Below are 27324 nucleotides of genomic sequence, written 5' to 3'. Positions count from 1 at the left end.
GGCCTGAGACCCAGGTGGGAGAGCCCAGTCTCTCTCTCTGAACAGCTGATGTTATTCCAGCCATTTCACTCCTTTCTCCTTTGTTCTTCTGCCATTGAGGTCATACATTCTGCCTGCCCTGTTTCCTCATGTTAGGTGTTGTTTGTTCCGTCATTGGGAGTGACTCATGGGCTTTCCAGCTCCTCTGTTGATCTGAGTCAGTTTCACCCAGTTCTGTCATCCATTCATCCTAGGCCTGGTCCACACTAGAAAATGAAGTTGTTAACTCCATCACTCAGGGGTGTGAAAAAACTACGCTGCTGAGTGGTGTGGTTAAGCCACCTAACCCCTGGCGTAGACAACGCTGCATTGCTGGAAGATCTAATGGCTGCCTCTCAGGGGGTGGATTCGTTACGGCGGCAGGAGCCCCTCGCCTGTTGGCGTAGCTGGCGTCGACACAGGACCGCTACAGCGGCGTTCTAAGTGTAGACAAGCCCCTAGACGCACCTCATTTCACCGTGCTGCTCCAAGAGCAGCCTTAACCCTTCCCCCCTCCCTCAGGTGGTGATGAGAAGGAGAGAGGGGAAACTGAGGCACACCTTGTCTTTGTAAAGGTCTCAGCGGACGTTCTCCCTGCATCCCAGCGCTTGGCGCACTTGGCCACAGGCTCAGGAGGTCCCGGTTCGGGTGCCACAGAGGTGGCAGGCGGAGGCTGCGTGTCCATCCCTGTGGCTGGTGGCCCAGTGAGTGTGTTCTACATGAAGTGATGCAGATTTAACAGGAGAGGCTCCTGGTCTGGAGCACCCCAATAGCCCACAGGGCTTCCCCTAGGATCAGGGAGACCTGGCCTACCCATGGGGCGGGGGTGGGATTTGAACCCCTGACTCCCGTGTCCCAGGCGTGTGCTCTAACAACAAGGCTACGGGTTAAAGGGGTGGAGCCTCCCTCCCTTTACGCCTTTTCCCATACTTAAAATGGCTGTCAGCCTTCCCCCTATGGAACGTGAAGCCCCGCTGTGCCCTAAACAAAGATGGCTTCCGCAATCTGCCGCTCCCGAAAGCTTATGCTCCAATCAGTGTCTTCGTCTCTGAGGTGCCTCAAGGCCTCCCGGGGTGGACTAACACGGCGGCTACTCTGAAACCTAGCCAAGGTGGCGGCCCTTCAGTCTGAGCCGCCCCTATCAAACATGGCAATTTACGTTGCCCTCAGGTTGCCCTTTCAAACATGGCCGCCACGCAGCCCATGGCCCCGCTGATTGGTGCGAGAACCAGCCAATGACCCGCCAGCCTCTGCCCTCGCGCCGAGCCACTCTCCTGCTATGGGATTGGAGGAAGGGCGATGGGAAGTGATTGATGGCCCCTCTGCCAATAGGAATGGGACTTCTGGGGTCGCAGACCAATAGGAAGCCGAGAGGGGCGGGGTAGGGCAGTGCGTCCGGGTTGAGGAGTGAGTGGGGCTGGAGTCGGGGCTGAGAGCAGGTAACAGGGCGAACCGTCCCCGGACGCCTGGGTCCGCTCTGTGTCCGTGGGGGGCGGGGAGAGCCCGGATCGGACGCCTGGGTCCGCTCTGTGAGGGGCGGGGGGAGCCCGGACGCCTGGGTTCCGTTTCTGGCTGTGGGGCTGCGCGGGCTCCCGGTCGATCTGAGGGGCTGCCCCATGTCCCCTTGTAGGGCGGAGCCCCGAACCCGGCCCTGCCATGGAGACCCTGATCCCCGTTGTCAACAAACTGCAGGAGATTTTCAACACGGTGGGGGCCGAGGTGATCCAGCTGCCCCAGATCGTGGTGATCGGGGCCCAGGTGAGACCCGCTGACCCCGGCCCCCTTCCAGTCCCACCCTTCCCTCCCCGAGGGATCCAGCTGCCCCACATCGTGGTTAAGACCAAAGCAGACTGTGAAGAACTTCAAAAAGATCCCACGAAACTAAGTGACTGGGCAACAAAATGGCAAATGAAATGTAATGTGGATAAATGTCAAGTAATGCACATTGGAAAAAATAACCCCACCTATACATACAACATGATGGGGGCTAATTTAGCTACAGCTAATCAGGAGAAAGATCTTGGAGTCATCGTGGATAGTCCTCTGAAGACTTCCGTGCAGTGTGCAGCAGCAGTCAAAAAAGCAAACGGGATGTTAGGAATCATTAAAAAGGGATAGAGACTAGGACGGAGAATATCTTATTGCCCTTATATAAATCCATGGTACGCCCACATCTTGAATACTGCATACGGGGTGGTCCCCTCATCTCAAAAAAGATATACTGGCATTAGAAAAGGTTCAGAAAAGGGCAACTAAAATGATGAGGGGTTTGGAATGGACCCCATATGGGGAGAGATTAAAGGGGCTAGGATTTTTCATCTTGGAAAAGAGGAGACTAAGGGGGATATGACAGAGGTCTATAAAATCATGAGTGATGTGGAGAAAGTGAATAAGGAAAAGTTATTTACTTGTTCCCATAATATAAGAACTAGGGGCCACCAAATGAAATTAATGGGCAGCAGGTTTAAAACAAATAAAAGGAAGGTCTTCTTCACTCAGCACACAATCAACCTGTGGAACTCCTTGCCTGAGGAGGTTGTGAAGGCTAGGACTATAACAGGGTTTAAAAGAGAACTGGATAAATTCATGGAGGTTAAGTCCATTAATGACTGTTAGCCAGGATGGGTAAGGAATGGTGTCCCTAGCCTCTGTTTGTCAGAGGGTGGAGATGGATGGCAGGAGAGAGATCACTAGATCATTACCTGTTAGGTTCACTCCCTCTGGGGCACCTGGCATTGGCCACTGTCGGTAGACAGGATACTGGACTGGATGGACCTTTGGTCTGACCCAGTATGACCGTTCTTATATGGTGATCGGGGCCCAGGTGAGACCCCCTGACCCCTCCCCGCCAGTCCCGCCCTTCCCTCCCTGGGGAGATTCAGCTGCCCCATTGGGGTCCAGGTGAGACCCCCCCACCCCAACATCCTCGAGTCTCTGAAGCCCCAGGCTCCTCTTCTCCCTCTCTCCACCCAGTCTGGCTGCCCCTCACCTTCCTCTCCTCTCCAGCATTAACCCCGTCTCCTCTCCCCCACACAGAGCAGTGGGAAGAGCTCGGTTCTGGAGAGTATTGTGGGTCGTGACTTCCTGCCCCGGGGCTCAGGCATTGTCACCCGGCGGCCACTTGTCCTGCAGCTGGTGAATGTGCCGTCGCTGGAGGAGCGACAACGTGCAGCCAGTGGGGAGACAAGTAAGGGGGTGCTGGGAGCCAGGGTGGGCTCTCCCTGGGCTGAGGGGACAAAAGGCAGAAGGTTGTGGGAGGCCAGGACTCCTTGGTTGTAACCCAGCTCTGGGAGGGGGTGGGGTCTAGTGGTTAGAGTGGGGGTGGGGAGCTGGAAGACAGGACTCCTGGGTTCTCTCCCTTGCTCTGCAGTACCATTCACTGGGAGGCCGCCTTGACCCTCTCTCTCTCTCTCACACACACACACACACACACACATGTTGAGGATAGAGACCCCAAGGGCTGAGGTGGTGACATCCTGAGGAGTCTGGCTCACTGTGACCCCCTCTCTCCCTATTGCTGGGGAGCCCATGTCTGTGGGTTGCAGCCAGTGGTTCCTATGGGGAGCCAGGGTCCCAAACAGAGCTGCTTGGAGTGGGGCTGCGCAAGCCCCTGAAGCCCTGTCCACACCCTGGGAGGCTGAGTGTGACCCCGAATCGGCTCTCCTTGCAGGTACCCAGGCCGAGGAGTGGGCGACATTCCTGCATTGCAAGCACAAGGTAGGGGCCCTGCTTGGGATCTGGGGGTGGCCCCCTCAACCCCTGTCTGGGTCTTGTGGGAGAAATGATGGTAATCGGGTTGGGTGGGGGATGCCCCTCCCTGACCTGTCTGGCAAGGGGTAATGTGGGTGATATTCCCAGTGCCCATCCCTGTCCTTTGTTGGGGGGCAGGGGGACAGCCTCCCTTTCCCATCCTGGCTGTGGGTCGTTGCATGCCCCCTCTCCATGTATTGCCAGCTGCTGGGCAGAGGGAAGTGCCACCAGGGGCTGTGGAGCCTGTCTCAGGGCCGAGCCTATCTCGGGGCCAACCCTGTCTCTCTGTCCCCTCTCAGAGCTTCACCGACTTTGATGAGATCCGGCAGGAGATCGAGACTGAGACTGAGAGGACGACAGGAACCAACAAGGTAATGAACAACTGTGACATCGACCTCCCCGATGTGTGTGTGTGTGAACCCAGGAGTCCTGATCCCAGTCTCCCCTATTCTAACCCACCAGACCCCACTCCCCCTCCCAGAGCTGGGGAGAGAACCCAGGAGTCTTGGCTCCCAGCCCCCTCTGCTCTAACTCTGCTGGTTATTGCCCTGCAGGGGATCAGCCTGGAGCCCCTGTATCTGAAGATCTACTCCCCACATGTCCTGAACCTAACGCTGGTCGACCTACCGGGGATCACCAAGGTGTGAGGCGGGTGCCCCATGATGTTGGGGGATGGGATGGGGAGGGGCCCTTGGATAGAGTGGGAAGGGGTAATGCCCCACTGTGGGTGTCTGTCAAAGCTGCCGTTAGGGGGATATTTCCATAGTCTGTCTTATTCCTGTTTTCACTGAGAGATCTTCCCAACTACAGACCCTCAGCCAGCTGGTGTCTGTAACCACGAGTCCTGGCTCCCAGTCCCCCTGCTCTAACCACCAGACCCTGCTCCCATCCCAGAGCTGGGGAGAAAACCCAGCAGTCCGGACTCTCCTGTATCTTGTCTGGCAGGAGCCTACACTCACTCTTCTCTCCCCTCCCCAGGTGCCTGTGGGGGACCAACCCCCCGACATTGAGGGCCAGGTGCGGGAGATGATCCTATCCTACGTCTCCAACCCAAACTGCCTGATCCTGGCTGTGACGGCTGCCAACACAGACATGGCCACATCTGAGGCACTCAAGCTGGCCCGGGATGTTGACCCTGACGGTACCAATGTGGGGGGCTCCCCCAGGGGACCCAGGGTGTGGGTAGGGCTGAGAGCTGGGGGGCTGTGAGCCCTGCATGGGGGGAGTGGAGGCACATGGTGAGGGGGATGCAGTGGATTTACTGGGTGTTTGGTGCTGCAGCCTTCACAGACTCTCTTTAGGGAGTGACAGACTCTCTTTAGGGAGTGCCCCCCCCTTTAATGTATGAGGCTCTGGCTTTGTTCCCCCATAACCAGTGGTGAGCTGGAGCTGGTTCGCACCGGTTCACAAGAACCGGTTGTTAAATTTAGAAGCCCTTTTAGAACTGGTTGTTCCGCGAGGGACAACTGGTTCTAAAAGGGCTTCTAAATTTAACTGGCCAAAAGTGGCGCCTTAGGTGCCGACTCCATGGGTGCTCCAGGGCTGGAGCACCCAAGGGGAAAATTTGGTGGGTGCAGAGCACCCACCGGCAGCTCCCCGCTCTGGCCCCAGCTCACCTCCCCTCTACCTCCTCCCCTGAACGCGCCGCCCTGCTCTGCTTCTCTGCCCCCCTAGGCTTCCCGCAAATCAGCTGTTCGCACGGGAAGCTAGGGCAGGCTGAGAAGCAAGTGGTGGCTTCCCGCTCAGGCCCAGGGAGGCAGAGGTGAGTTCGGGCCGGGGGGCGTGCAAGGAGGGCTGCCTGCGCCGCAGCAGGTAACCCCAGGGGGGGGAAGGCATGCAGGGGAACCGCTCACAGCCCCAGCTCACCTCCGCCACCCTCGGCCTGAGTGGGAAGCCGCGACCTGCTTCTCAGCCCTCCCAGGCTTCACGTTGAACAGCTGATTCGCGGGAAGCCGGGGGGGGAAGCCGAGTGGGGCGGTGTGTTCAGAGGCGGAGCGGAGGTGAGGTGAGCTGAGGCCGGGTACGGGGTGAAGAGCTGCCGGTGGGTGCTCTGCACCCACCAATTTTCCCCGTGGGTGCTCCAGCCCCGGAGCACCCAGGGAGTTGGCGCCTAAGGGCCCCTGCTCCCCCCCTAGCTACGCTCCCCGTAGGAGCCAGAGGGACCTGCCAGATGCTTCCTGGGAGCTGCCCCAGGTAAGCACCGCCGGGACGCCCCACCTCGCCTCCCGGCTTGTGCCTCTGGCACCCACTACGGTGGCCCACGAGACCTCCTGCCCGGTTCTGGGGGCAGTCAGGGGACAGGGGACGGGGGTGGATGGGGCAGGGGTCCTGGGAGGCGGGGGTGGGCAACTACCCCCTTGTGGGGTGAGGAGGGAACCTGTTAAGATTTTGGCAGCTCATCACTGCCCATAACTCCCTTGGGCTCCAGCCCCCGCTTCCACTCCCGTTCCTCTCTGTGGCTCTCCACCCGTCCAAGGAAGTTTGTGTCTCTGGCAGAGACTTCACCCCTCATGGGAGCACTGCAGCCAGCAGGGACCAGGAGAGACTGGGAGCAGCTTTTGCAAAACCCGCTGGTGTTTGTTGGTCCCCTGCAGTCTGGGATCAGAGGGTCCAGGCTAGAGAGGAAAAGCCAGGCTTAGGTCAGAGTCTGTGTTGGCTGGACCACTAGCCCTGCTGCTCCAGAACCTCCTGGGGGTCTGCCTGCTGCCCTGGCAGCGCTACAGGGGCTCCAGTGGCCATGCCGGCCCAGACGTGGATACCCAATGGAGGGGCTTTCCTGGTGCTGTAGGAAAGTCACCTACCCTGGCGCCGGAAGCACTGGTCTGCTGCGCTGGGGTTAGGTCGCTGTGGGGGGTTTCATACCCTGACCCACGTCACTAGGTGGGTAAGTGTAGCCTGGGCCTGCCTAATCATCCCTACCCCCTCCCCTCCTGCAGGACGCCGCACACTGGCTGTGGTCACCAAGCTGGACCTGATGGACGCTGGGACTGATGCCATGGACGTCCTGATGGGCCGGGTCATCCCTGTCAAACTGGGCATCATTGGGGTGGTGAACAGGTGGGCAGTAGGGTGGCGGAGTCTGGGGCGGGCTGCATAGAGGGGGTGGAGGAGCTGTGGAGATGTAGGGCTGTGCACGTGGGAAGGTGGGGGGGGCTGCTGAGAGGTGGGAGGGGCAGGGCTTGATTGGAGTTTGGAGATGTGTGCATTGGAGGGTGGAGGGCTGTGGAGAAAGTCTGGAGATGGGATGGGGGTGCTGTGCTGGAGTTTGGGGGAATGGAGGGGTTACAGGGAGGCAGCAAACCCAACATTCCCCCCCCCAGCCTGGAATGGAGGGGGAGTGGGGACAGACAATGACTTTGTCCTGCCCCTCACAGGAGCCAGCATGACATCAACACCGGGAAGCGCATCGTGGAGTCGCTGCAGGACGAGCAGGGCTTCCTGCAGAAGCGGTACCCATCGCTGGCCAACCGCAACGGCACCCGGCACCTGGCCAAGACCCTCAACCGGTGGGTACCAGCTGGGGAGGGGAGGTGCCGGCTAGGACCTGCGCAGCTGGGGCTCTGCTCTCCCTAGCGAGGGGCACTGGTGGGGAATCAGGGCCAGAGGACTAGGGCTGGGGAGGGTGCAGTTAAGGGATCTGTTGCAGAGAAGGAAAAGGGCGGAGGGGTGCATGCCGCCCCAGCAGACGGAATAGAAGTGAGCCCATTTACAGCTGACCAGAAAGAGGTGTGTGGGTGAGTGTCACACCGGGCATTCTTCTGCAGAACTCAGTGCCGGTAGAGTGTGGCCAGGAGCATGGATGGGGGGCAGCTGGAGGAGCAGGGTAGCACATGGTGGCAGGAGGCCCTGGAGTCACCCCAGCGGAGGAGCTGAGCCCTGGCTGTCAGGGCTGGGGGCCAGAATGATCCCCCAGAAATTCAGCAGGCAGGAGGCCGGGGTAGTCGGGCTCATTTCTGTGCCCCTGTCCCAGGCTGCTGATGCACCACATCCGGGACTGCCTGCCGGAGCTGAAAACCCGGGTGAATGTGCTGACGGCCCAGTACCAGTCGGTGCTGCAGAGCTATGGGCAGCCCGTTGAGGACAAGAATGCCACGCTGCTGCAGATCATCACCAAGTTCGCCACCGAGTACTGCCACACCATTGAGGGCACGGCCCGGAACATCGAGACCTCAGAGCTGTGAGTGCTGGGGGTTGGGGGGCAGCGGGCCTGCCCCCTCGAGGGCAGGAACTGCAGCGCAGGTACCTGGGAGCTGAGAGGTCGGGGGGCATGAGGGGGGGCAGAGCTGAGAGGCAGGGCGGTGTGGACATTTTAGGGGGGCCTGTGCTTTGGCTATTGTTTCCCAACCCTTCAGTGTCTCTTCCCCCCCCCACTCCCAGCTGCGGGGGCGCCCGCATGTGCTACATCTTCCACGAGACATTCGGCCGGACGTTGGAGTCCATCGACCCGCTGGCTGGGCTCACGATGCTGGACATCCTGACGGCCATTCGCAATGCCACGGTATGGTACCCTCCCCCCGCACCCAGGGCTCCCCAGGGCAGTGTCCCCTCCACCGGCCCCTGTTCTATTAATTTAGATGGAATAAATATGCCACAGATGTTCCCATGGCCCAGTCACTATCTAACATTAAACAGTGCTAAGCGAGCTGCAGGGTTTGGTACCCAGAGACCTCGGCCACCCAGCACCATGGCAAACACCATCCGCTTGCCTCGTAAGCTGTCGTTAATGATACAGAGGAGACGGCAAAGCCATGGGCGGCGTGTAAACAGCTGGCTGCAGAATCATAGAATATCAGGGTTGGAAGGGACCTCAGGAGGTCATCTAGTTCAACCCCCTGCTCAAAGCAGGACCAATCCCCAATTAAATCATCCCAGCCAGGGCTTTGTCAAGCCTGACCTTAAAAACTTCTAAGGAAGGAGATTCTACCACCTCCCTAGGTAACGCATTCCAGTGTTTCACCACCCTCTTAGTGAAAAAGTTTTTCCTAATATCCAACCTAAACCTCCCCCACTGCAACTTGAGACCATTACTCCTTGTCCTGACATCCACTACCACTGAGAATAGTCTAGATCCATTCTCTTTGGAACCCCCTTTCAAGTAGTTGAAAGCAGCTATCAAATCTCCCCTCATTCTTCTCTTCTGTAGAATAAACAATCCCAGTTCCCTCAACCTCTCCTCATAAGTCATGTGTTCCAGTCCCCTAATCATTTTTGTTGCCCTCCGCTGGACTCTCTCCAATTTTTCCACATCCTTCTTGTAGTGTGGGGCCCAAAACTGGACACAGTACTCCAGATGAGGCCTCACCAATGTCGAATAGAGGGGAACGATCACGTCCCTCGATCTGCTGGCAATGCCCCTACTTATACATCCCAAAATGCCATTGGCCTTCTTGGCTACAAGGGCACACTGTTGACTCATATCCAGCTTCTCATCCACTGTCACCCCTAGGTCCTTTTCTGCAGAACTGCTGCCGAGCCATTCGGTCCCTAGTCTGTAGCAGTGCATTGGATTCTTCCGTCCTAAGTGCAGGACTCTGCACTTGTCCTTGTTGAACCTCATTAGATTTCTTTTGGCCCAATCCTCCAATTTGTCTAGGTCCCTCTGTATCCTATCCCTACCCTCCAACGTATCTCCCACTCCTCCCAGTTTAGTGTCGTCTGCAAACTTGCTGAGGGTGCAATCCACACCATCCTCCAGATCATTAATGAAGATATTGAACAAAACCGGCCCCAGGACTGACCCTTGGGGCACTCCTCTTGATACTGGCTGCCAACTAGACATGGAGCCATTGATCACTACCCGTTGAGCCCGACAATCTAGCCAATTTTCTACCCACCTTATAGTGCATTCATCCAGCCCATACTTCTTTAACTTGCTGACAAGAATACTGTGGGAGACAGTGTCAAAAGCTTTGCTGAAGTCAAGGAACACCACGTCCACTGCTTTCCCCTCATCCACAGAACCAGTTATCTCATCACAGAAGGCAATCAGATTAGTCAGGCATGACTTGCCCTTGGTGAATCCATGCTGACTGTTCCTGATCACTTTCCTCTCATCTAAGTGCTTCAGAATTGATTCCTTGAGGACCTGCTCCATGATTTTTCCGGGGACTGAGGTGAGGCTGACTGGCCTGTAGTTCCCAGGATCCTCCTCCTTCCCTTTTTTAAAGATGGGCACTACATTAGCCTTTTTCCAGTCGTCCGGGACTTCCCCGGATCACCATGAGTTTTCAAAGATAATGGCCAATGGCTCTGCAATCACATCCACCAACTCCTTTAGCACTCTCAGATGCAGCGCATCCGGCCCCATGGACTTGTGCTCATCCAGCTTTTCTAAATAGTCCCAAACCACTTCTTTCTTCACAGAGGGCTGGTCACCTCCTCCCCATGCTGTGCTGCCCAGTGCAGTAGTCTGGGAGCTGACCCTGTTCGTGAAGACAGAGGCAAAAAAAGCATTGAGTACATTAGCTTTTTCCACATCCTCCGTCATTAGGTTGCCTCCCTCATTCAGTAAGGGGCCCACACTTTCCTTGACTTTCTTCTTGTTGCCAACATACCTGAAGAAACCCTTCTTGTTACTCTTAACATCTCTTGCTAGCTGCAACTCCAGGAGTGATTTGGCCTTCCTGATTTCACTCCTGCATGCCCAAGCAATATTTTTATACTCATCCCTGATCATTTGTCCAATCTTCCACTTCTTGTAAGCTTCTTTTTTGTGTTTAAGATCAGCAAGGATTTCACTGTTAAGCCAAGCTGGCCGCCTGCCATATTTACTATTCTTTCTACACATCAGGATGGTTTGTCCCTGTAACCTCAATAAGGATTCTTTAAAATACAGCCAGGTCTCCTAGACTCCTTTCCTGCTCATGTTATTCTCCCAGGGGATCTTGCCCATCAGTTCCCTGAGGGAGTCAAAGTCTGCTTTTCTGAAGTCCAGGGTCCGTATTCTGCTGCTTTCCTTTCCTCCTTGTGTCAGGATCCTGAACTCAACCATCTCATGGTCACTGTCTCCCAGATTCCCATCCACTTTTGCTTCCCCTACTAATTCTTCCCGGTTTGTGAGCAGCAGGTCAAGAAGAGCTCTGCCCCTAGTTGGTTGCTCCAGCACTTGCACCAGGAAATTATCCCCTACATTTTCCAGAAACTTCCTGGATTGTCTGTGCACCGCTGTATTGCTCTCCCAGCAGATATCAGGGTGATTGAAGTCTCCCATGAGAACCAGGGCGTGCGATCTAGTAGCTTCTGCGAGTTGCCGGAAGAAAGCCTCGTCCACCTCATCCCCCTGGTCCGGTGGTCTATGGTAGACTCCCATCACGACATCACCCTTGGTGCTCACGCTTCTAAACTTAATCCAGAGACTCTCAGGTTTTTCTGCAGTTTCATCGGATCTCTGAGCTCTCTTACATACAGCAACTCCCCCACCTAGCCACTGGCTTGGCCTGCACCACCCTGCCCCTTCTGTCCCCCTTCCCCTGCCGGAGCCCAAGCACCCCTGCCACTGTGGCTGCCAGCCCCCTTACAACCCCCCATGGTTTCCCTTACCATGCCCCCGTTAAGGAAAAGTTAGCATATTTGACTCCATTTTGGTTGGGGCCCACCATTGTCTAAAAGCAAACACATCATGCACCAGGAGGAGTGTGTGTCGTCCCCCCCCACCCCGTTTCCAGCCTGTCTCGACTCCCGGTTTCTGTTCTTTGTCTGTTTTTAACTTTTTGCCTCCTGGCCTTAATGTGAGCCTCCCATCCTGATAAGAAAGGCTACTGGTGCATTGCTTTAGGACCATGTTGTGTAGTTGAAGTCATGGTTTAGCACGAGGAATGCACTTAGCAGGGATAGGTGGTAGATAAGGGAAGGGTTTGTCTATTGGCTAAGGTTTCCGATGCACAAGGGCAACGTGCTTTGCTAAAAGGTATATAATCTCTGTATAACCTGCATTCGGGGTCCCCTCCTAATTAGTAGGGGGGCACCACGCTCGAGCGTAATAAACTTAGTATCTTTGGGAACTCTGCAGTTGTGGACTTTGTTCGTGTGCCTCAGCCTAGACTCGAACTGTGCGTGACCTGTCGGGTATAATTCGCAGCAGTTCTTGTGCGTGACCTGTCGGGTATAATTCGTAACACCCCCAGCCCTGCATGGTATGGGAACACCGCCTGACTCTACATGGTATGGACCTCTTCCCTATTCTCCTCCTCCTCCCACCCCCACATACATACCATGTTGGGGATGGTACCGAGCCATGACAGGGGTAAGAGACCATAATGGAGTGTGGGGTGAGTGTGTGTATATGCCCCCTCTCCCAGTGCCCTGGAGTGGGATGTGCCCCTGGGGCTGGGGGTGCCCACCCTACGACATCCTCAGTCCCATCTCACTGCGGCTGCCTGGGACCAGCCATGCCCTTGTGTCCTGACTAGCCCCCTCCTGGCTTTCTGTGCCCCAGGGGAGTGGAGAATGGAGAGTGGAGGCTGGGTGGTGACTTGCGGGGGAGAGGTGGGTGTCTCTCTATCCCCACTGGAGAAGGCACTGCTCTGATGAGGTCCCTGCCTCCCTCCCCAGGGCCCCCGTCCCGCCCTCTTCGTGCCTGAGGTCTCTTTCGAGCTGCTGGTGAAACGTCAGATCAAGCGTCTGGAGGACCCGAGTCTGCGCTGCGTGGAGCTGGTGCACGAGGAGCTGCAGCGCATCATTCAGCACTGCTCCACCTACAACACGCAGGTACCTGGGACCCCCACCCCCCGCCCCAGGGACTCCCACCCCCCATCATCCAGCCCCATTCCACCTACAACATGCAGGTACACATGCAGGTGCCTGGGACCCCCCACCCCCACCTTGGGGATCTCCACTGCCCCCCATCATCCAGCCCTGCTCCACCGTCCACCAGTAACACTCAGGTGCCCCCCATGGGGGTGTCTGACCTTAGGCCAGTGCCTGTGCTTTGTCCCATGTTTTCTCCAAGAGGCTCTGCCGGGACTAGCAGAGCCCAGCTAGCTTCCCTGCCGCGCAGTGCGTTCATCTCAGATAAAAGCATTACAGTGAAAACACAGCGTGAAACCATCCCCTGTCGCCAGACCTGCTGTGCCCCTGGTGTCCCCCATCTTCTCCCTAAGCCCCCCCAAGTGCCTCACGCCCTGCCTGCTTGCTTTGCCCCCTGGTTACGGTCTTGTGTCTGTTTCTGGGTTACACTCACTCTTGATACCAAAGCCCCTTCTCTGTCTCCTGGGCCTCTCAAGCCTGCTCTGACCCAGTCTGTGCACTCCCCCTGGGATGTGTGTGATGGTTTAGGGGTGCACCCGGACCAGTGAGGTCCTGTGACCCGACCCCTGCCCTGTAACCTGGATGCTGCACAACTGGGGTTGGATTCCCTGACCCCCATGGGCTCTGACAGTTAAATAACACAGCATGCAATCAGGTGATGTAACTGCTTATTTTTTGCGGGGAGGGGTATTAAACTATCTGTTCTCCCCTGGCTGGGGAGGCTGGACCCTGCCTGTCCAAGGTGGTACTTTTACCTGCCACAGAGCCTGCAACGGGACCCAAATCCACCAGGACCCAACTCTGAGTGTTGGGCTGTGAAAAGCACTGCCGCCAGGGGGAAGTGTTGGGTTTAGGGCCAGATTAGGCTTTAAAAGTGGGCCCAAGCAGACCTCTGGCCTGCAGTAATCAGACACAGCTGAAGCAGTCTCTGGCTAAGTCGTGGGCCCATGGTGTCTGGCACATCTCAGTAGCCATCTTTTGAAGTTTCAACGTTTCCAAATTCTTTCCTCTTTTCCCTTCCTCCACCCCAGGAGCTGCTGCGCTTCCCCAAACTGCATGAGGCGATTGTGGAGGTGGTGACAGGCGTCCTGCGGCAGAGGCTGCCCATCACGAACGAGATGGTAACACCCCAGGGGAGGGGGCTGCTATGGGACATCTGGGATGACAGCAGGGTAGGGGCTGATATGGGTGTGGGGGTTGAAGTCTGCGTCCCAGGGTGGATTGATTTAAATCAGCAAGTGGGAAAATGCACTTTAAATCACCAACTTTAATCATATTTTGCATTTGTACTTTTTAGGAAGATAACTTAAAAGGTGGATTCTCACTGGCTGATAACCATTAAACCATATTACTTTGCAACTGACCATGGTCTTTACACGAAGCGTCTGTCTGCGGTGCAGGCGGGTGTGCCAGATCTGTACAGATTTATTTAAACCTCTCTGTAGTTGGACCTACATTTATTCAGAGTTTAATTTTATGATGTTAGAAAATCGTGAATGATGCATTTTTATTTACTAGATAATTAATAAAAACCATGAAATGCTGTTTCTGGGCATTTTTAGTGGAATTCTAGTTTCCATCCAAATAGAGTTGGACACAAATTACAAGTAAGAAAATTAAATTACCTTAAATGTGCTGGTCCATAAGAACAAATGTAAATCAAAACATGTTTTGTATTTAAAACTAACTGATATATTCAACATAGGCCTTTCACCATGTCCTTTGAATGAAAGCTAAGTGTAAGAGCACGAGATCTACTAGTTGTTTCCCTCTTCTAGTCTGAGATTTTACAAGGATTCCAGCTTGTCCAACTCCTGGTTGGGTTTTGAACTTTGAACAAACTGAAATGAAGGAAGTATTCTCTCTGCTATCGAAACCTGCTTTAACCTTCCACAAACTCTGGTTCCCAGGGCTGAGCCAGTGACTTCCGCGGTTTGATGTTCTTTAAGATGTCAGCAGCAAACATGTACTGCTTAAAATCCATTACCATTCTGGCGACCTGTGTTAAGGGCTAAGCTCACAATACTCTCAATATTATTTTAAACAGCTTCACAACAAAAATCACATTTATTGAGTTTAAATTAAATACTTTTTTGTGTTGTTTTTGAAGCTCATAGGGTTTTTTGTTTTTAATCCACTATTCTGGGCCCCAGTGCAGGGAGCCCGGATTCCTGGGCTCCCTCACCGGGCTCCATCCCATCCCTGTCCCCTGCAGGTTCATAATCTGGTTGCAATCGAGCTCGCCTATATCAACACCAAGCACCCGGACTTCATTGACACAGCGCTGGTGTCTGCCTCTGTCAGCAGCAGCAAGGTAATGTCTCTCTGCTCCCCTCCCCCATGTCCTACTGCTGAGCCTCTTCCCCCCACGGGGCACCAGTGTCGCCCCCCACCTCCCCACATGACATGCTGATGGCCAGCTGGTCTCTGCTCTCCCCAGAATGACCCCCCTGCGGAGGGGATCCGGCGCTGGAAGAGTGACAAAGTGGAGGATGCTGGCATGGAGGAGAAGCCCAAGGGGAACCCCCAGCCCCCCATGTATTCCAGCCCCAGTCGCTCCCATGCTGTCAATCTGCTGGACACGGTGAGTCGTCCCCCCCCCCCCACCGGCAGGTGATGGTGGGGTAGTGACAGCAGGAGACCTGTGTCTGGGCCAATCTCGCTGCTCCGGCTCCCTTTGCGCCTTTTCAGAGCTGCTTCGCTGCCAAGGCCAGCGGGGACCATTTTGATCATCCAGTCTGACACCCCTTCCCCCCACCCCCCCAAACACCCACAGGCCAGAGAACTGCCCCAAAATCATTCTTAGGGAAAAACTGGCCACCACAATCTGTTCTTTCACTCTTAATGATTTTTGCCTTATTTCCAGTCTCAATGTTTCTAGCTTCAGCTTCGACCCATCTCTTTGTTGGAGAATTTTCTGACCTTTGTGTGTGATCCCAGCGTTGTGCTACTGGAGATTGCCTGGTTTTATAACCTTACTACTGTTATCCCTGGGGGAAGGCCCTGCATGGCGGGACCCCCATTTCCCTCGAAGTCCCGTGCCCTGTCTCTCTCCCCACAGCCTATGCCGGCCACACGGAAGCTGAGCCAGCGGGAGCAGCGGGATTGCGAGGTGATCCGCAGACTCATCAAATCCTATTTCCTCATTGTGCGCAAAAGCATACAGGACAGGTAAGACGTGAGGGGAACGGGGGCGAGGCTGCAGCCCCTCTCCTGGACCCCTAAGGGCCTCGGGGAGTTGGAAGGGCTCTAGATGGGTGCCCTTGTGACCTTTGCCCCACCCCCCAGCGTCCCCAAGACGGTCATGCATTTCCTGGTGAACTATGTCAAGGACCACCTGCAGAGCCAGCTGGTTGGGCAGCTATACAAGCAGCAGCTGCTGGACATGCTGCTCACGGAGTCCGAGGACATGGCACAGCAGCGCAAGGAGGCTGCTGGGCTGCTCCAGGTGAGGGGAGGACTGTGTTTGGGGGCGGTCTCTCTGCCCCCTGCCTAGGCTAATGTCTTCTGTCTCCCGTCAGGCCTTGCAGCGAGCCAGCCAGACCATTTCTGAAATCCGGGAGACGCAACTGTGGTGAGGGGAGGCTGTGCCTACAAACCAAGCCCTGGGCCCTGCTCTCCCAGCATGACTCCAGGGAGACACCCCTACCTGCCCAGAGCCTGACTTACTCGGTGTCACACACACCCCTGCTTGACCTGTGGGTGTGTGTCCTGAGAAGCTTCGGGGGGCGAGGGGGTAGAGAGACAGGGACAGGGGCAGAGACACCGCACACACCCTCCCCCTGTTCTTTGCTGCCTGTGTATCTGAGCCACTCCAAGGGTGGGTTGGTGTTATGGAATAAAACCTGTTTGTGCAAGGACCTGGCTTGGACTGTTACCTGGGGTGACACCTACAGCCTAAAGAATTTCAAGGAGGAAGGGAAGTGATGGGTGCACTAAGTGGCTAATGCAGTGTGGGCACCAGCCTGGCTCCCCGTCACAGGCCACAGTTAGCAGGCCACGCTGCCATTTTGTTCTGTCCCTTGGCGCACAGGTGGTAGTTGCGGAGCGTAGATCTCACCCACGACTGGTACTTCCTCCACCACTGGCAGCTCTTCCTGGAGCCCTGGGCTGCTGCTCTGCTCCAGCTGCAGAGGCTGCTTCTCAGCAGGGAAGAGATCTTGTGTTTTGCTGCATCCAGGCTCTACTTCTCAGCCAGGAACCAGTTCAGCGGCGCTGTTTTTCTTGGCCCAGCCCTTGGAGAAAGACAGCGATGGCGTTAATGGCCTTACAGACCAGCCCTGACACCTAGGGAAACGCACCCCGCAACAACCTGGACACGCACAATTTTTCCCCCCCTTAAACTTTCGTTCTGGCTGGGGTATCTGCCCTGACTTTGGCAACCAGTCGTCTTCGTCAGTATGACTCGCAAGCCCAGTCAGGGTCCAGGTCTCGGCCAGGGGGCCCTAACTACAAAAATTAGCCAAAATCATACCCCACTGTCCCCAAATTATCCACAGTTAATATGTAAATGAGGCATTGCACTGAGTCAACAGCCCCTGCTCTCCCCAGTAGATAGCTCCCTTCTTCTCTCAGGGGCTTCACACAGGGTTTCTAGTCCCTGGGAGAAGAGTATGCCTGGGGTGTGGGGGAGATCAGGCTCCTAGCCCAAGGGGAGATGGGCAGGCCAGCTGAGAGCAACTCTGGGGTGTGCCCCAGAAGACCAAGGTGTGTTGGATGATGCATGGGGTGAAGGAGACGGGGTGGGCGGGGCGGGGGGGGGGGGGAAGGAGAGATTTTGGTAGCTACACTTTTGTATATTAGAATAAAGGATGGAAAATTTCCCCAGCACAGAGCAATGTTCCAGTCACAGCAGCACAGCATTGCAACACCTTTCAGGTGTCAGCTCTGGCTGAAATGCAAGGATCATAACTAGGCAAGAGGATCTGGGTTGCAGCCTGGTCCCTGGTGCCTCAAGAACTGGACCTCCCTCAGCTAGAGGTGGAGGTTGTGGGTCTGATCTGAGAGGAAAGAGTTTAAAAAAAATGAGTGGAAGAACAGGAAAGATTAATATAAACCAGAACCTAGGAAATGTAGAAAATTGATAAGGGAAGCAAAAGGGCATAAGGAAAAAAAATCTATGTCCAGCACAGTTAAGGACAACATGAAGATGATTTTTTAAAACTCAGGAACAAAGAAAATCTTAACAATGGTATTGCTCCATTACTAGATAGAAATGATAGAACTCTCAGTACTAATGCAGAGAAGGTTCTGTATTTGGGAAAAGAAAAGCAGATGATGCAGTCCAGGGCTCACCTCATGTCAAAATGAGCCAGGAGGCCATTCTGGTACTTCTGACCATGGTGATGCAGCACCATAAGGCAGGTGTATGTCCCTCTCTGTGTGACGGTAGATGACCTCGGCACGAGACCCACCTCATCTCTGATAAACCCGGGTGTCTTGCAGTGGCTCCATCTTAAGGGGGCAGGTGTAGGTGAAGGAGCAGAGCAGAACAACTACCCGCCCACCCCTAGAGGGAGTTGAACAGCAAAAACCATAAATCCTGGGCAGGAACCGCAGAGAGATGTTCCTGTTACCATGATCCAAGGCTCTGGAATGGGACCCAGCCCCATACCCCCTGCTGCAGCAAATGGGGGTTCAGCTGGTTCCCCCTGGATCCCTGCAAACTGGGGTTCACAAGGGACTTTTCCCCACTGCACCACCCCTATCACTAGCCTCACATTGCTCCCTGTGCCGCACAGGCCCATCTCACTGCCCACACCCCCAGACCTGGGATGGATCCAGGTGGCAAAAGAGGGTACAATCTTCTGTGCCCTTTCATGGTCTCTTTCATACCTCCTCACTGCTTCCCCATCCACTCCCCTCTTCAGGCCCCAGCACCCCACCCACTGTTCGGGTGTTACCAGTAAAAGTGGGACCACGAGCCCCTGGTACTGTGAGCTCCCCCGGACACTCCCAGGGCACTCACCCCTGTCAAGGTCAGTAGCAGCAGCAGCAGCTCCTGGTCGTGTTGCAGCAGATGTTGGCTCCACTGGGTCAAGGGTAAGGTCTTCTTGTTGAAATTGTGCGTTATTTTTTTAGGACTCCGGCACTGATGCAGTCATAACCTATGATGAAACTCTTTCAGTTCCAGTTGTACCTCATGGGGATGTTACACAGCAACTACTAAAGTTAGACATTTTTAAATCAGGTGGTATGGATAACTTGCATCCAAGAGTTTTGAAAGAGTTGTCTGAAGAAGTTGCAGCACTGTGAAAGAACGCTAATGTTCCAATATTTTAAAAAGGTAAATGGTAACCTCGGTAATGATAGGTCTGTCAGCCTGACATCAACCCCAGGCAAAATAATGGAGTAACGGACGTGGGACATGATTATATAAAGAACTAAAGGAGGATAATATAATTAATGCCAATCAACATGGGCTTCTGGAATGTAGGTCCAGTCACACTAGCTTGATTTTTTAAAATGAGATTACAAGGTTGATTGTTAAAGTAATCATGTTGCTGTCATGTACTTAGACTTTGGTAAGGTCTTTGACTTGGTACCACACAACATTTGGATTAAAAAAAAATTACCCTAAAACCAGACTGATTGGTTCCAATGGCTTTACAGGGCAAATTCCTTAGTGTATGCACCGTATGCCTCAGATGGACATGACCAGGTTTCATCACTGAATTTGGGCTGCTGGTTGGCTCATTCCTTCCCTGGTTCGGTTTGCACACTGACAGGGTGCACAGTGTGACAAATGGACTCACCTTCAAGTGGGTGTGTTTCTAGTGGGATCCTTCAGGGACTGGTTCTTGGTCCTACGCTATTGTCTATAGGGTCTACACGGGCAGGAGAGGGTGAGGTTGGTGTAACAACGTCGCTCAGGGGTGGGAGTGGATTTTTCACACCCCTGAGTGACATAGTTCTCCTGATCTAGGGCTGTCGTTTAGGCCTGGCCCGAGTGAGGTACCAGCTCACCTCAGCTAGGGATAGTTTGGGGGGGTATAATCAGGCTAAATGTTGTACTTGGGGCCCGTATGTTGGGGAGGCCCCAGCTGGGAGCCGTCTGGGAAAAGTGGCTTGGCTGGCCAGTGGGCAGGGACAGAGCCCCCACCACAGCCCCCAGTGGGTTGCTCCCCTCTGGGTCAGACATTTATCGCAGGCTCACATGCACCTGCTTATCCACCCCCATGTCTGCTTCCCACAAACCCCCTCACCCTCCAACCCCCACACCTGTGAGCACAGCCAAGGCTCTTGGCTGGATCCGTCGACATTCAGCTGCACTAAAACTGCCCCGTCCTCACTTGGGCCAGGTTACCCTGCGATCCCACTCACTCTGCAGCAGGGACCTGCCCCCTGCATTACTTACCTCCCCCTGTTTCTAGGCCTTCTGCCAAGGTTCCCCTCACTGGCTGCATGTTTCCTTCCAGCTACCTAACAAGATGGTCACTAGCCCAGGGCCTCTGGGTTTCCCCAGACTGTCTCCTGCCCCTCAGGGCTTTCCCATTTCCCTTGGGCTGTGGTTACAGAGACCCCCCCTTCTCTGGGCTCCTAGTACTTAGTTAGTCTCAGGGAGTTTCTAGGTCACCCCAATTCCTTGGCCCTCCCTCAGGGGGCCACCCTACAGCCCTGGCTGCAGAGGGATGTCTATGGGACAGACCCCACAGTATGGACAGAGACTGCACTGATGGAAGGGGGCTTTCCAGCAGCATAGGAACACATACACCCAGGGGGGTCCAGACCCCACCCCCACCACAACCCTCTGTCTCTGCCTTCCAGCCAGTGCACTCTAGTCCTCTTCCTGTATAGGAACCAAACCACCAAGCCTGCACCTCCCCAGCTGCTTCTAATCCTTAATTAGCTGCCTTCCGCCCCTCTCCAGAATGGGCTAATTGGGCTGCTCTGCTGCTGTTAACCCTTCACCTGCCAGCATGGGGCACATTTCCCATGGGGGGGAGGGGGGATTGTAGGCTGTAGAGGTGGATTCTGGGAGACACTGTTTGTGGGTCTTTGGGAGGGTCCCATCTCCAATGTTGGGGGGAGGAGGATCCCAGGGAAGGCTGCGTAGGGGGCAGCAGGGCTCATTAATCAAACAGAGGGGAGAGTTCCTGGGAGGGAGGCTGTATATGGGGGATCCCAGGAGAAAGTCAATCCCCGAGGGGTATCCTACAGAGGTTCCTGGCAGGGGGGGCTGGGGGAGGATCCCAGGGAGCTGTGCTGGGAGGGGTTCCAGTGGGGGCTAGCGCCAAGGGGCTAATCATAGAATAACAGAGTTGGAAGGGACCTCTGGAGGCCATCTAGTCCAACCCCCTGCCCAGAGCAGGACCAATCCCAACTAAATCATCCCAGCCAGGACTTTGTCAAGCCTGACCTTAAAAACTTCTAAGGAAGGGGATTCCACCAACTCCCTAAGTAACACATTCCAGTGTTTCACCACCCTCCTAGTGAAAAAGTTTTTCCTAATATCCAACCTAAACCTCCCCCACTGCAACTTGAGACCATTACTCCTTGTCCTTGTCCTGTCATCTGCTATCACTGAGAATAGTCTAGATCCATCCCGGGGATGGATCCCACCACGGGGAGGGGAGGGTCTTTTTCCCACTCATATTCAGACAGACACAGCGGGTTCCACTGCAGCATTTATTGCAGAGTCCAGCATGACATGGGTGGGGTCTATACAGAGCCCCCTGCACAGAGTCCCACAGCCCCCCCACCGCAACACCCCCCCATCAGTGTACCCCCAAATCCCCCTCCCCACAGGATCTTCTAGCCTCAGAGCTGAAACCAGTCCAAGGTGCTGGCCAGATGCAGGGACCGTCTCTGTCACCCCCCAACTCTGCCCCCCCCCAACCAGGACAGTCCAGCTGATGCCTGGCCTGCACCCCCAGCAGCACCAGCTCCAGCATCTCAGCCCCCACTGCCTTGAAGAGGACGTCTTCCCACACTCTTGCCCCTCCCCTGGCTCCCCAGAGTGCCAGAAGGCAGGTGCTATCGGGGTACCGGGGGCCCAAACATCTCCATGGTCTGTATCACCAGGGAGAGATGGTCCAGGAAGGAGCTGATGGAAACACGCAGGATCCGGGCCTCATCTGCTTTCCAGCACCTGGTAGGAGGAGATGGGGTGAGGTGGGAGCCACCCCTAAGCCCGGCTTAGCCAGTGCCCCTCATGACCCGCAGCCCCTGCTAGCCCGGCCCTGGGCTCCCCCCAGCTCTGCCGGTGCTCCTCACTCCCGACCCACAGCCCCTGCTAGCCCGGCCCTGGGCTCCCCCCAGCCCTGCCGGTGCCCCTCACTCCCAACCCGCAGCCCCTGCTAGCCCGGCCCTGGGCTCCCCCCAGCCCTGCCGGTGCCCCTCACTCCCGACCTGCAGCCCCTGGTGGGGGTTGGTCTCCATGGGGGGGATCACTCACACGTGCAGGAAGTTCTCGGTCACCGTCAGTTCTTTGCTGATCCCCCCCTTGCGGGGCTCAGGGTCGGGGGCCAGGGAGCCATGAGCAATTTGGGCCTCCAGGGGGGATGGAAATGGGACACTCAAGGTGCTGGGGGGAGCGAGGTTAAGGAAAAAGGGAGTGGGAAAAACTTGGGTGGGGCAGGAGAGAGACATGGACAGTCCCATGGGGCATGGGGGAGACCCCCGTGGGCCCCTTTTTCCCCCACAGCCCCTTCTGCACCCCCCAGATCCCCCCACAGCCCCGTCTGCACCCCCCAGATCCCCTCACAGCCCCCAGATCTCCCCACAGTCCCTTCTGAGCCCCCCCAGCCCCCCGAGCGCCTTCTGCACCCCCCAGATTCCCCCCATAGCCCCTTCTGCACCCCCCAGTCCCTTCTGAGGCCCACAGGCCCCCGGATACAAGCCCAGGCAGCCCAGCCTAGCCCGATCTGCTCCAGCTTCTTCCATCCCGGCCACGGCTCCGCCCCACGTGCCGCGAGGGGGCGGAGTTTGCGGCCAGGCCCCGCCCCCGGAACTTGCCGTCCCTGAGACCCGCCCGCAGGGATCCCCCGCCCTCCACAGCAGGAGGGGCGACCCCCAGCTGAGACCCCCTTGCACCCCCTCCCCCATGCCCAAGAGCCCCCCCAGCATCACCCCTCTCCCATGAGGGGCCCCAGGCATCCACTGCCCTCACCCCACCGCGGCAGGGAAGTACCCCAGAGCCCCCCTTCCTAGGAGCCCCCCAGCCTCCCACACCTGGCAGGGGGCAGAGACCTTCCCTTTTGTGCGAGGGCCCCTGCACCGGAACCTCCTCTGGGACACAGGCAGGGTGACCAGACAGCAAATGTGGAAAATCGGGACGGGGGGGCAGTGTAATTCGAGGGTGTGTAAGAAAAAGCCCCGAATAGCGGGACTGTCCCTATAAAATCAGGACCTCTGGTCAACCTAGACACAGGTGACCCCCCAATGGGGGATCCAGACCCCCCCAGAGGAAGTCACAACCCCCTCACAGGGGCCTTCAGCAGCACCCCCTTCCCCAGTCAGAGTCCCCTCCCAAATGCCAGCCCTATTCTCCATGTTCCCCCCCCCAGCCCAGCCCCCAAGGTCTGCAAGGCAAATTCACCCTCCAGCATCAGCCCTGCTGAAAATCAGCTTCTTCCTTCTCACACTCAGCGGGGGGGTGCTACGGGGGGCAAAGACCTAGAGGACACAGGTGCCCCATGGGGACAGAGATAGGAGTGTCAGTAGGCAAGGGGCCCCTGCATAACCAGCCCCATGCCCCACACCAGAGGGGCCCATGTCCCAATGCTGGGCAAGAGGTCCCTGAGTAACCGGACCCTGCCCAGCCCCAGAGGGGCCATGTCTCATCGCCAGGCGAGGGATGCCTGGATAACCAGCCCCCTACCCCCACCCCAGAGATAGCCCCAAGCAAGGTGTCCCCAGATAACCAGCCCCCTGTCCCACCCTAGAGGCGGGTCCCTGTATAACCAGCCCCTGTCCCACCCCAGTTAACACATCAGGCAGAACTGGGCAGGTCTCACACCTACCATCACCTTTAATGGGGAATGGGAGACACAGACAGGCTCCTTAGCAGCAGTTCAGAGGCGTGAGGAGGGGGCAGAGGGACCCCAAGCCCCCTACTGGGCCCTGCCTGCAGGCGCCTTGTTCCAGGTGCAGGGAGGGCCAGGCTGAAGTCTTTCCCCCAGGCCCACGGCTGTCTGGGTGCTAGTCCAGGAATCCCATCTCCACCGCATCAGCCACCTCTGGGTGCAGCAGCCGCGTGGCCAGCCGCTCAATGTCATCCAGGCTCAGCAGGCGAAGGCTCCGCTCATAATCCTGGAGGGAGAGGGTGGCTTAGCAAGGCAACCCCCAGGGTGTAAGGGAAGGGGGGGCGTTGGAATCCCTGTAGCCCTCTGCCCCACCCTCATTGCTGGGTCCCCAGATAACCAGCCCCTGCCCTACCACAGAGGGGCTGCATCTCAGTACTGGGTCCCCGGATAACCAGCCCCTGCCCCAGGCCAGAGGGGGCACATCTCAGTGCTGGGTCCCAGATAACCAGTATCCTCATGCCAGGCGGGTTTTAAGGACGCAATGACCCATCCAGGAATCCCCCCAGCTGTACAACTGATCAATTAAATTGCTTTTAATTGTTCACTTTATTAATATAACTTCATAAGCAAAGTTTTATGAATGAAACAACATTCATTCATAAAACCGGTTACCCCAATAACTGGCTAATTCAGTTTCACTTTCAATCCAATTGCTGCTTAAATCACTGAAACTTGCACTATTTCAACATTGTAACTTCTGCTCACTGTTTGCCATTCATTATACTTGTCCATATTGTAACTCAAACTCCATTTTAAAATGCTCACTCCATTTTGTAAAAGCCTGCTGCAACCCTCATTTTGCAAAACCCTGATGTAATCTTATTAGTTTAGATGTGTGAATGAAGTATGGACGGATGATGGAATCAACCTCCAGCCCCAGCCCGTCCTGATGAAATAAAGTGTAAACACCTAAAGGCTGAAGATGCAGACAACAGCCCTGACAAAGTAAGAGGAGTCCACCCTCAAAAGAACAGAAGTACAATTGAAGAAACATCAAAGCCAGGTCCTAGTCTGAAAGTCATGTCTGTAGTTGACGGGTGATCACTCACTCCGGACCCAGAGGCAGCCTGACTCAGCAAGACCTATAGACTCCGGATTCAGACTAAAGCCTACGAAAAGGATGGGGGAGATGGAAGATTTTGGAGGGGAACATTCTGCTGCCAACATGGAAGGGCATCAGTGCACGCCCAACAGAGACCCAGCCCTTCCTTGTGCCCGGCTTTCCTGGCCAGTGAGCCGCCACAAGCCACGAACTCAAGCTACATTCAGGACTGGTAACTATACAGCAGCTGCAGAACGTACGTACGTGTGTGTGTGTGTGTGCGCGCACATAGGTATTAGATATTAGTTATTGGTCATAAATCAAACTGTTATAATAAACGTGACGTCTTGTCCCCTAAAACGATCCTGTGTAGTTTTGTCTGCTTAACACAGCCTGCAGCTCCCTCCGCACCAGGGCATTACCTTCTGCAGCTGCTCCAGCACCTTCTCCGCGTCAGCTGTGCTGAAATGCCGAGTCAGGACCTGGCCCAGTGGGTGCCAGATGGTCGGGAATGGTGGCGGGGGTCCCCTGAGCCCCGGCTCCTCGGGGGAAGCCTTCTCCGGCGGCTTGATCACCAGGTTCAGCTTGGACTCGGGGCCGATGGAATAGTCCGAGAGCCGGTGCTCATCTGTGGGGGTGGCAGAGGGGCCATGAGCTCCTGCCCTCCCCAGCTCACAAGGACCCCTGGGACCGTGAGACCCCAAGATAAAGGCACCCCCCCACACACACCACTGAAAAACGGAAGTTCTGGAGCATTACAACTCTTACCCTACCCCATCTCAGCACTGGTGAAGGGTCCCTGAATAACCAGTCCCTGCGCCCTGCCATGGGTGGAGGGCAGGCATGTCTCAGCACTGGGCAAGGGGTCCCTGTATAAACACCCCCTGCCCCACCCCAGAGGGGCCACGTCTCAGTACGGGAGTCTCCGTGTAATCAACTCCCTGCATCTTCAAACACAACGAGGAGTCCGGTGGCACCCTAAAGACTAACAGATTTATTTGAGCATAAGCTTCCATGGGTAAAAAAGTGGGGTTTTTTACCCATTGAAGCTTATGCCCAAATAAATCTGTTAGTCTTTAAGGTGCCACCGGTCTCCTCACTGTTTTTGTGGATACAGACTAACACGGCTACCACTCTGATACTTGGCTCCCTGCATCTTGGCACCAGGTGAGGAGTTCCCATATAAATATCCCCTACCCCACGCCAGAGGGGTCCTGTCTCAGTACTGGGCAAGGGGTCTCTCTGTAAACAACTCCCTGCATCTTAGCCCCGGGCGAGGGGTCCCCATATAAACACCCCCTGCCCCACCCCAGAGGCAGCCGCACTGAATGAGATTAGATGAAGTGGGTGGGCGATGAAATGGCTGGTGTTAGTAATGATATGCGTTGTCTTGACGTTTCAGGGTAACGAGGCGTATGAGGAGCAGTCGTGCCCCTCTGGGGGCTGCCTGTCTGCAGACTCCTGTGCCCCAGGAACAGGCACCCACCTGCCAGGGCCTTGCCCTTGAAAAGCAGCCGCTGCTGAGAGACTGGGACGTTCAACTTCTCTGAGACCAGACGCTTCAGGGTGCTGACGCGCTCGTCTGGGGAGACCTGGGGAAAATGGGGGGGCTGCAGTGGGGAGCTACACCCCCCCCCAGGACTGACAAACCCCACCAGTGCCCCCCCATCGATCCCCCAGGAACCTCCCCCACAAACCCTCCCCAACTTACACCCCCCAGGTTCCTGGCACCTGCCAGGAACCTGCCACACACCCGCCCCACTGGTGCCCCACCACCCCTCCCCGGATCTTCCCTATCTCCCCACCCAGCATCACTCCCCAGCCCCCCCCACACCTCTCCCACCTGCTTCACCCCCTGGGGTGGAGACGCAGGCACAGGGCCCCCCATAAACACCCCCCAGCCAGCCCCCCCCGGCACAGCCCCTCCCCCAAGCCAGCCCCTCCGGTCCCCCCCAGGCACAGCCCCCCCCGGGCACAGCCAGCCAGCCCCTCCGCCCCCCAGACACAGCCCCCCCGGGCACAGCCCCTCCCCCGAGCCAGCCCCTCCGCCCCCCCCAGGCACAGCCCCCCCTCAGCCAGCCCCTCCGGGCACAACCCCCCGAGCACCTGCAGGCTGCAGCCCCGGCCCTGCAGCGCCTTCACCGTGAGCAGCATCGCGGGATCGCGGCCGCGCAGCCCGGAGCGGCCCCTTTAACGGCCCCATAGACATCCGGGAGGACACCGGGATAGAGCGGCCGACTCTGGGAAGCATAGAGTCGTAAGGAGGCCAGCTAGACCAGCCGGAAGGAGGCCATAGAGTACCGCGAGTCCGCAGATAGAGCGGCCGGTGTTATGCCATAGAGTCTGAGCGGACGGGTGCCCAGAGTGACCATAACCATAGAGACCAAAGGGGGCGGGGAGACTGGGCGATGTCATACCATAGAGATGCGGTGGGGAGTCAGGGCAGAGCGGCTGGTTCCATACCATAGATAACCAGCAGGCGTCAGGACTAGAGTAGCAGGATTATACCATAGAGATCCAACGGAACGGACAGAGCGACACACTCTGTTCCGCACTGGCCCGGGGGACCAAAGGCTAGTCTGGACAGCCTCCAGTACCATAGAGACGCAACGAGGGCCAGATCCGCTCTCGGGCTACATCGACCCTGGCGCGAGAGCAGCGCAGTGGGGAGGGGGCGCGGGGGGGCAGCCAAAGCCCGGACCTCCCAGTGCCCCCCCCCACAGGAACTCCCGGCCCGCAGCC

At 56.4% G+C, this 27324-nt stretch overlaps 3 protein-coding genes across 7 annotated transcripts; 1 reads left to right on the top strand and 2 right to left on the bottom strand.

Annotated features, from left to right (window-relative positions):
- Window positions 1-1410: 1410 nt before the first annotated feature.
- LOC141976548 (dynamin-1-like protein) lies at window positions 1411-19047 on the top strand. Of its 4 annotated transcripts, none has more exons than XM_074937556.1 (17): window positions 1411-1776; window positions 3055-3205; window positions 3689-3735; window positions 4068-4139; window positions 4323-4409; window positions 4747-4909; window positions 6705-6825; window positions 7143-7274; window positions 7739-7945; window positions 8146-8266; window positions 12319-12474; window positions 13545-13634; window positions 14729-14827; window positions 14954-15097; window positions 15575-15684; window positions 15802-15961; window positions 18595-19046. In XM_074937556.1, the coding sequence occupies exons 1-17, from the start codon at window positions 1675-1677 to the stop codon at window positions 18766-18768; spliced, it is 2136 nt and encodes a 711-aa protein (XP_074793657.1). In that variant the 5' UTR covers window positions 1411-1674; the 3' UTR covers window positions 18769-19046. The 4 variants fall into 4 exon arrangements, with proteins under 4 accessions (XP_074793657.1, XP_074793658.1, XP_074793659.1 ...); XM_074937558.1 differs by lacking the exon at window positions 18595-19046 and adding an exon at window positions 16035-16373 and having other exon boundaries at window positions 1412-1776; XM_074937557.1 differs by lacking the exon at window positions 4323-4409 and having other exon boundaries at window positions 18595-19047.
- UBL4A (ubiquitin like 4A) lies at window positions 15315-26842 on the bottom strand. 2 transcript variants are annotated; one of them, XM_074937569.1, is made up of 7 exons: window positions 26689-26842; window positions 26069-26174; window positions 25005-25210; window positions 23478-23766; window positions 18482-18620; window positions 17809-18022; window positions 15315-16748 (listed from the first exon to the last, which is right to left on the bottom strand). In XM_074937569.1, the coding sequence occupies exons 1-4, from the start codon at window positions 26734-26736 to the stop codon at window positions 23656-23658; spliced, it is 471 nt and encodes a 156-aa protein (XP_074793670.1). In that variant the 5' UTR covers window positions 26737-26842; the 3' UTR covers window positions 15315-16748; window positions 17809-18022; window positions 18482-18620; window positions 23478-23655. The 2 variants fall into 2 exon arrangements, with proteins under 2 accessions (XP_074793670.1, XP_074793671.1); XM_074937570.1 differs by having other exon boundaries at window positions 17809-17967.
- LAGE3 (L antigen family member 3) lies at window positions 21391-22478 on the bottom strand. Its single transcript, XM_074937571.1, has 3 exons — window positions 22352-22478; window positions 21911-22039; window positions 21391-21604 (listed from the first exon to the last, which is right to left on the bottom strand). Exons 1-3 carry the CDS (start codon window positions 22396-22398, stop codon window positions 21490-21492), a joined length of 291 nt encoding a protein of 96 aa, XP_074793672.1. The 5' UTR covers window positions 22399-22478; the 3' UTR covers window positions 21391-21489.
- Window positions 26843-27324: the final 482 nt, after the last annotated feature.

The sequence above is a fragment of the Natator depressus genome, chromosome 23, assembly GCF_965152275.1.
Source record: "Natator depressus isolate rNatDep1 chromosome 23, rNatDep2.hap1, whole genome shotgun sequence".
In the NCBI taxonomy this organism is placed as follows: domain Eukaryota; kingdom Metazoa; phylum Chordata; order Testudines; family Cheloniidae; genus Natator; species Natator depressus.
The sequence above is the reverse complement of the archived record's forward strand: the minus strand, read 5'-3'. Positions and strand labels throughout refer to the sequence as shown.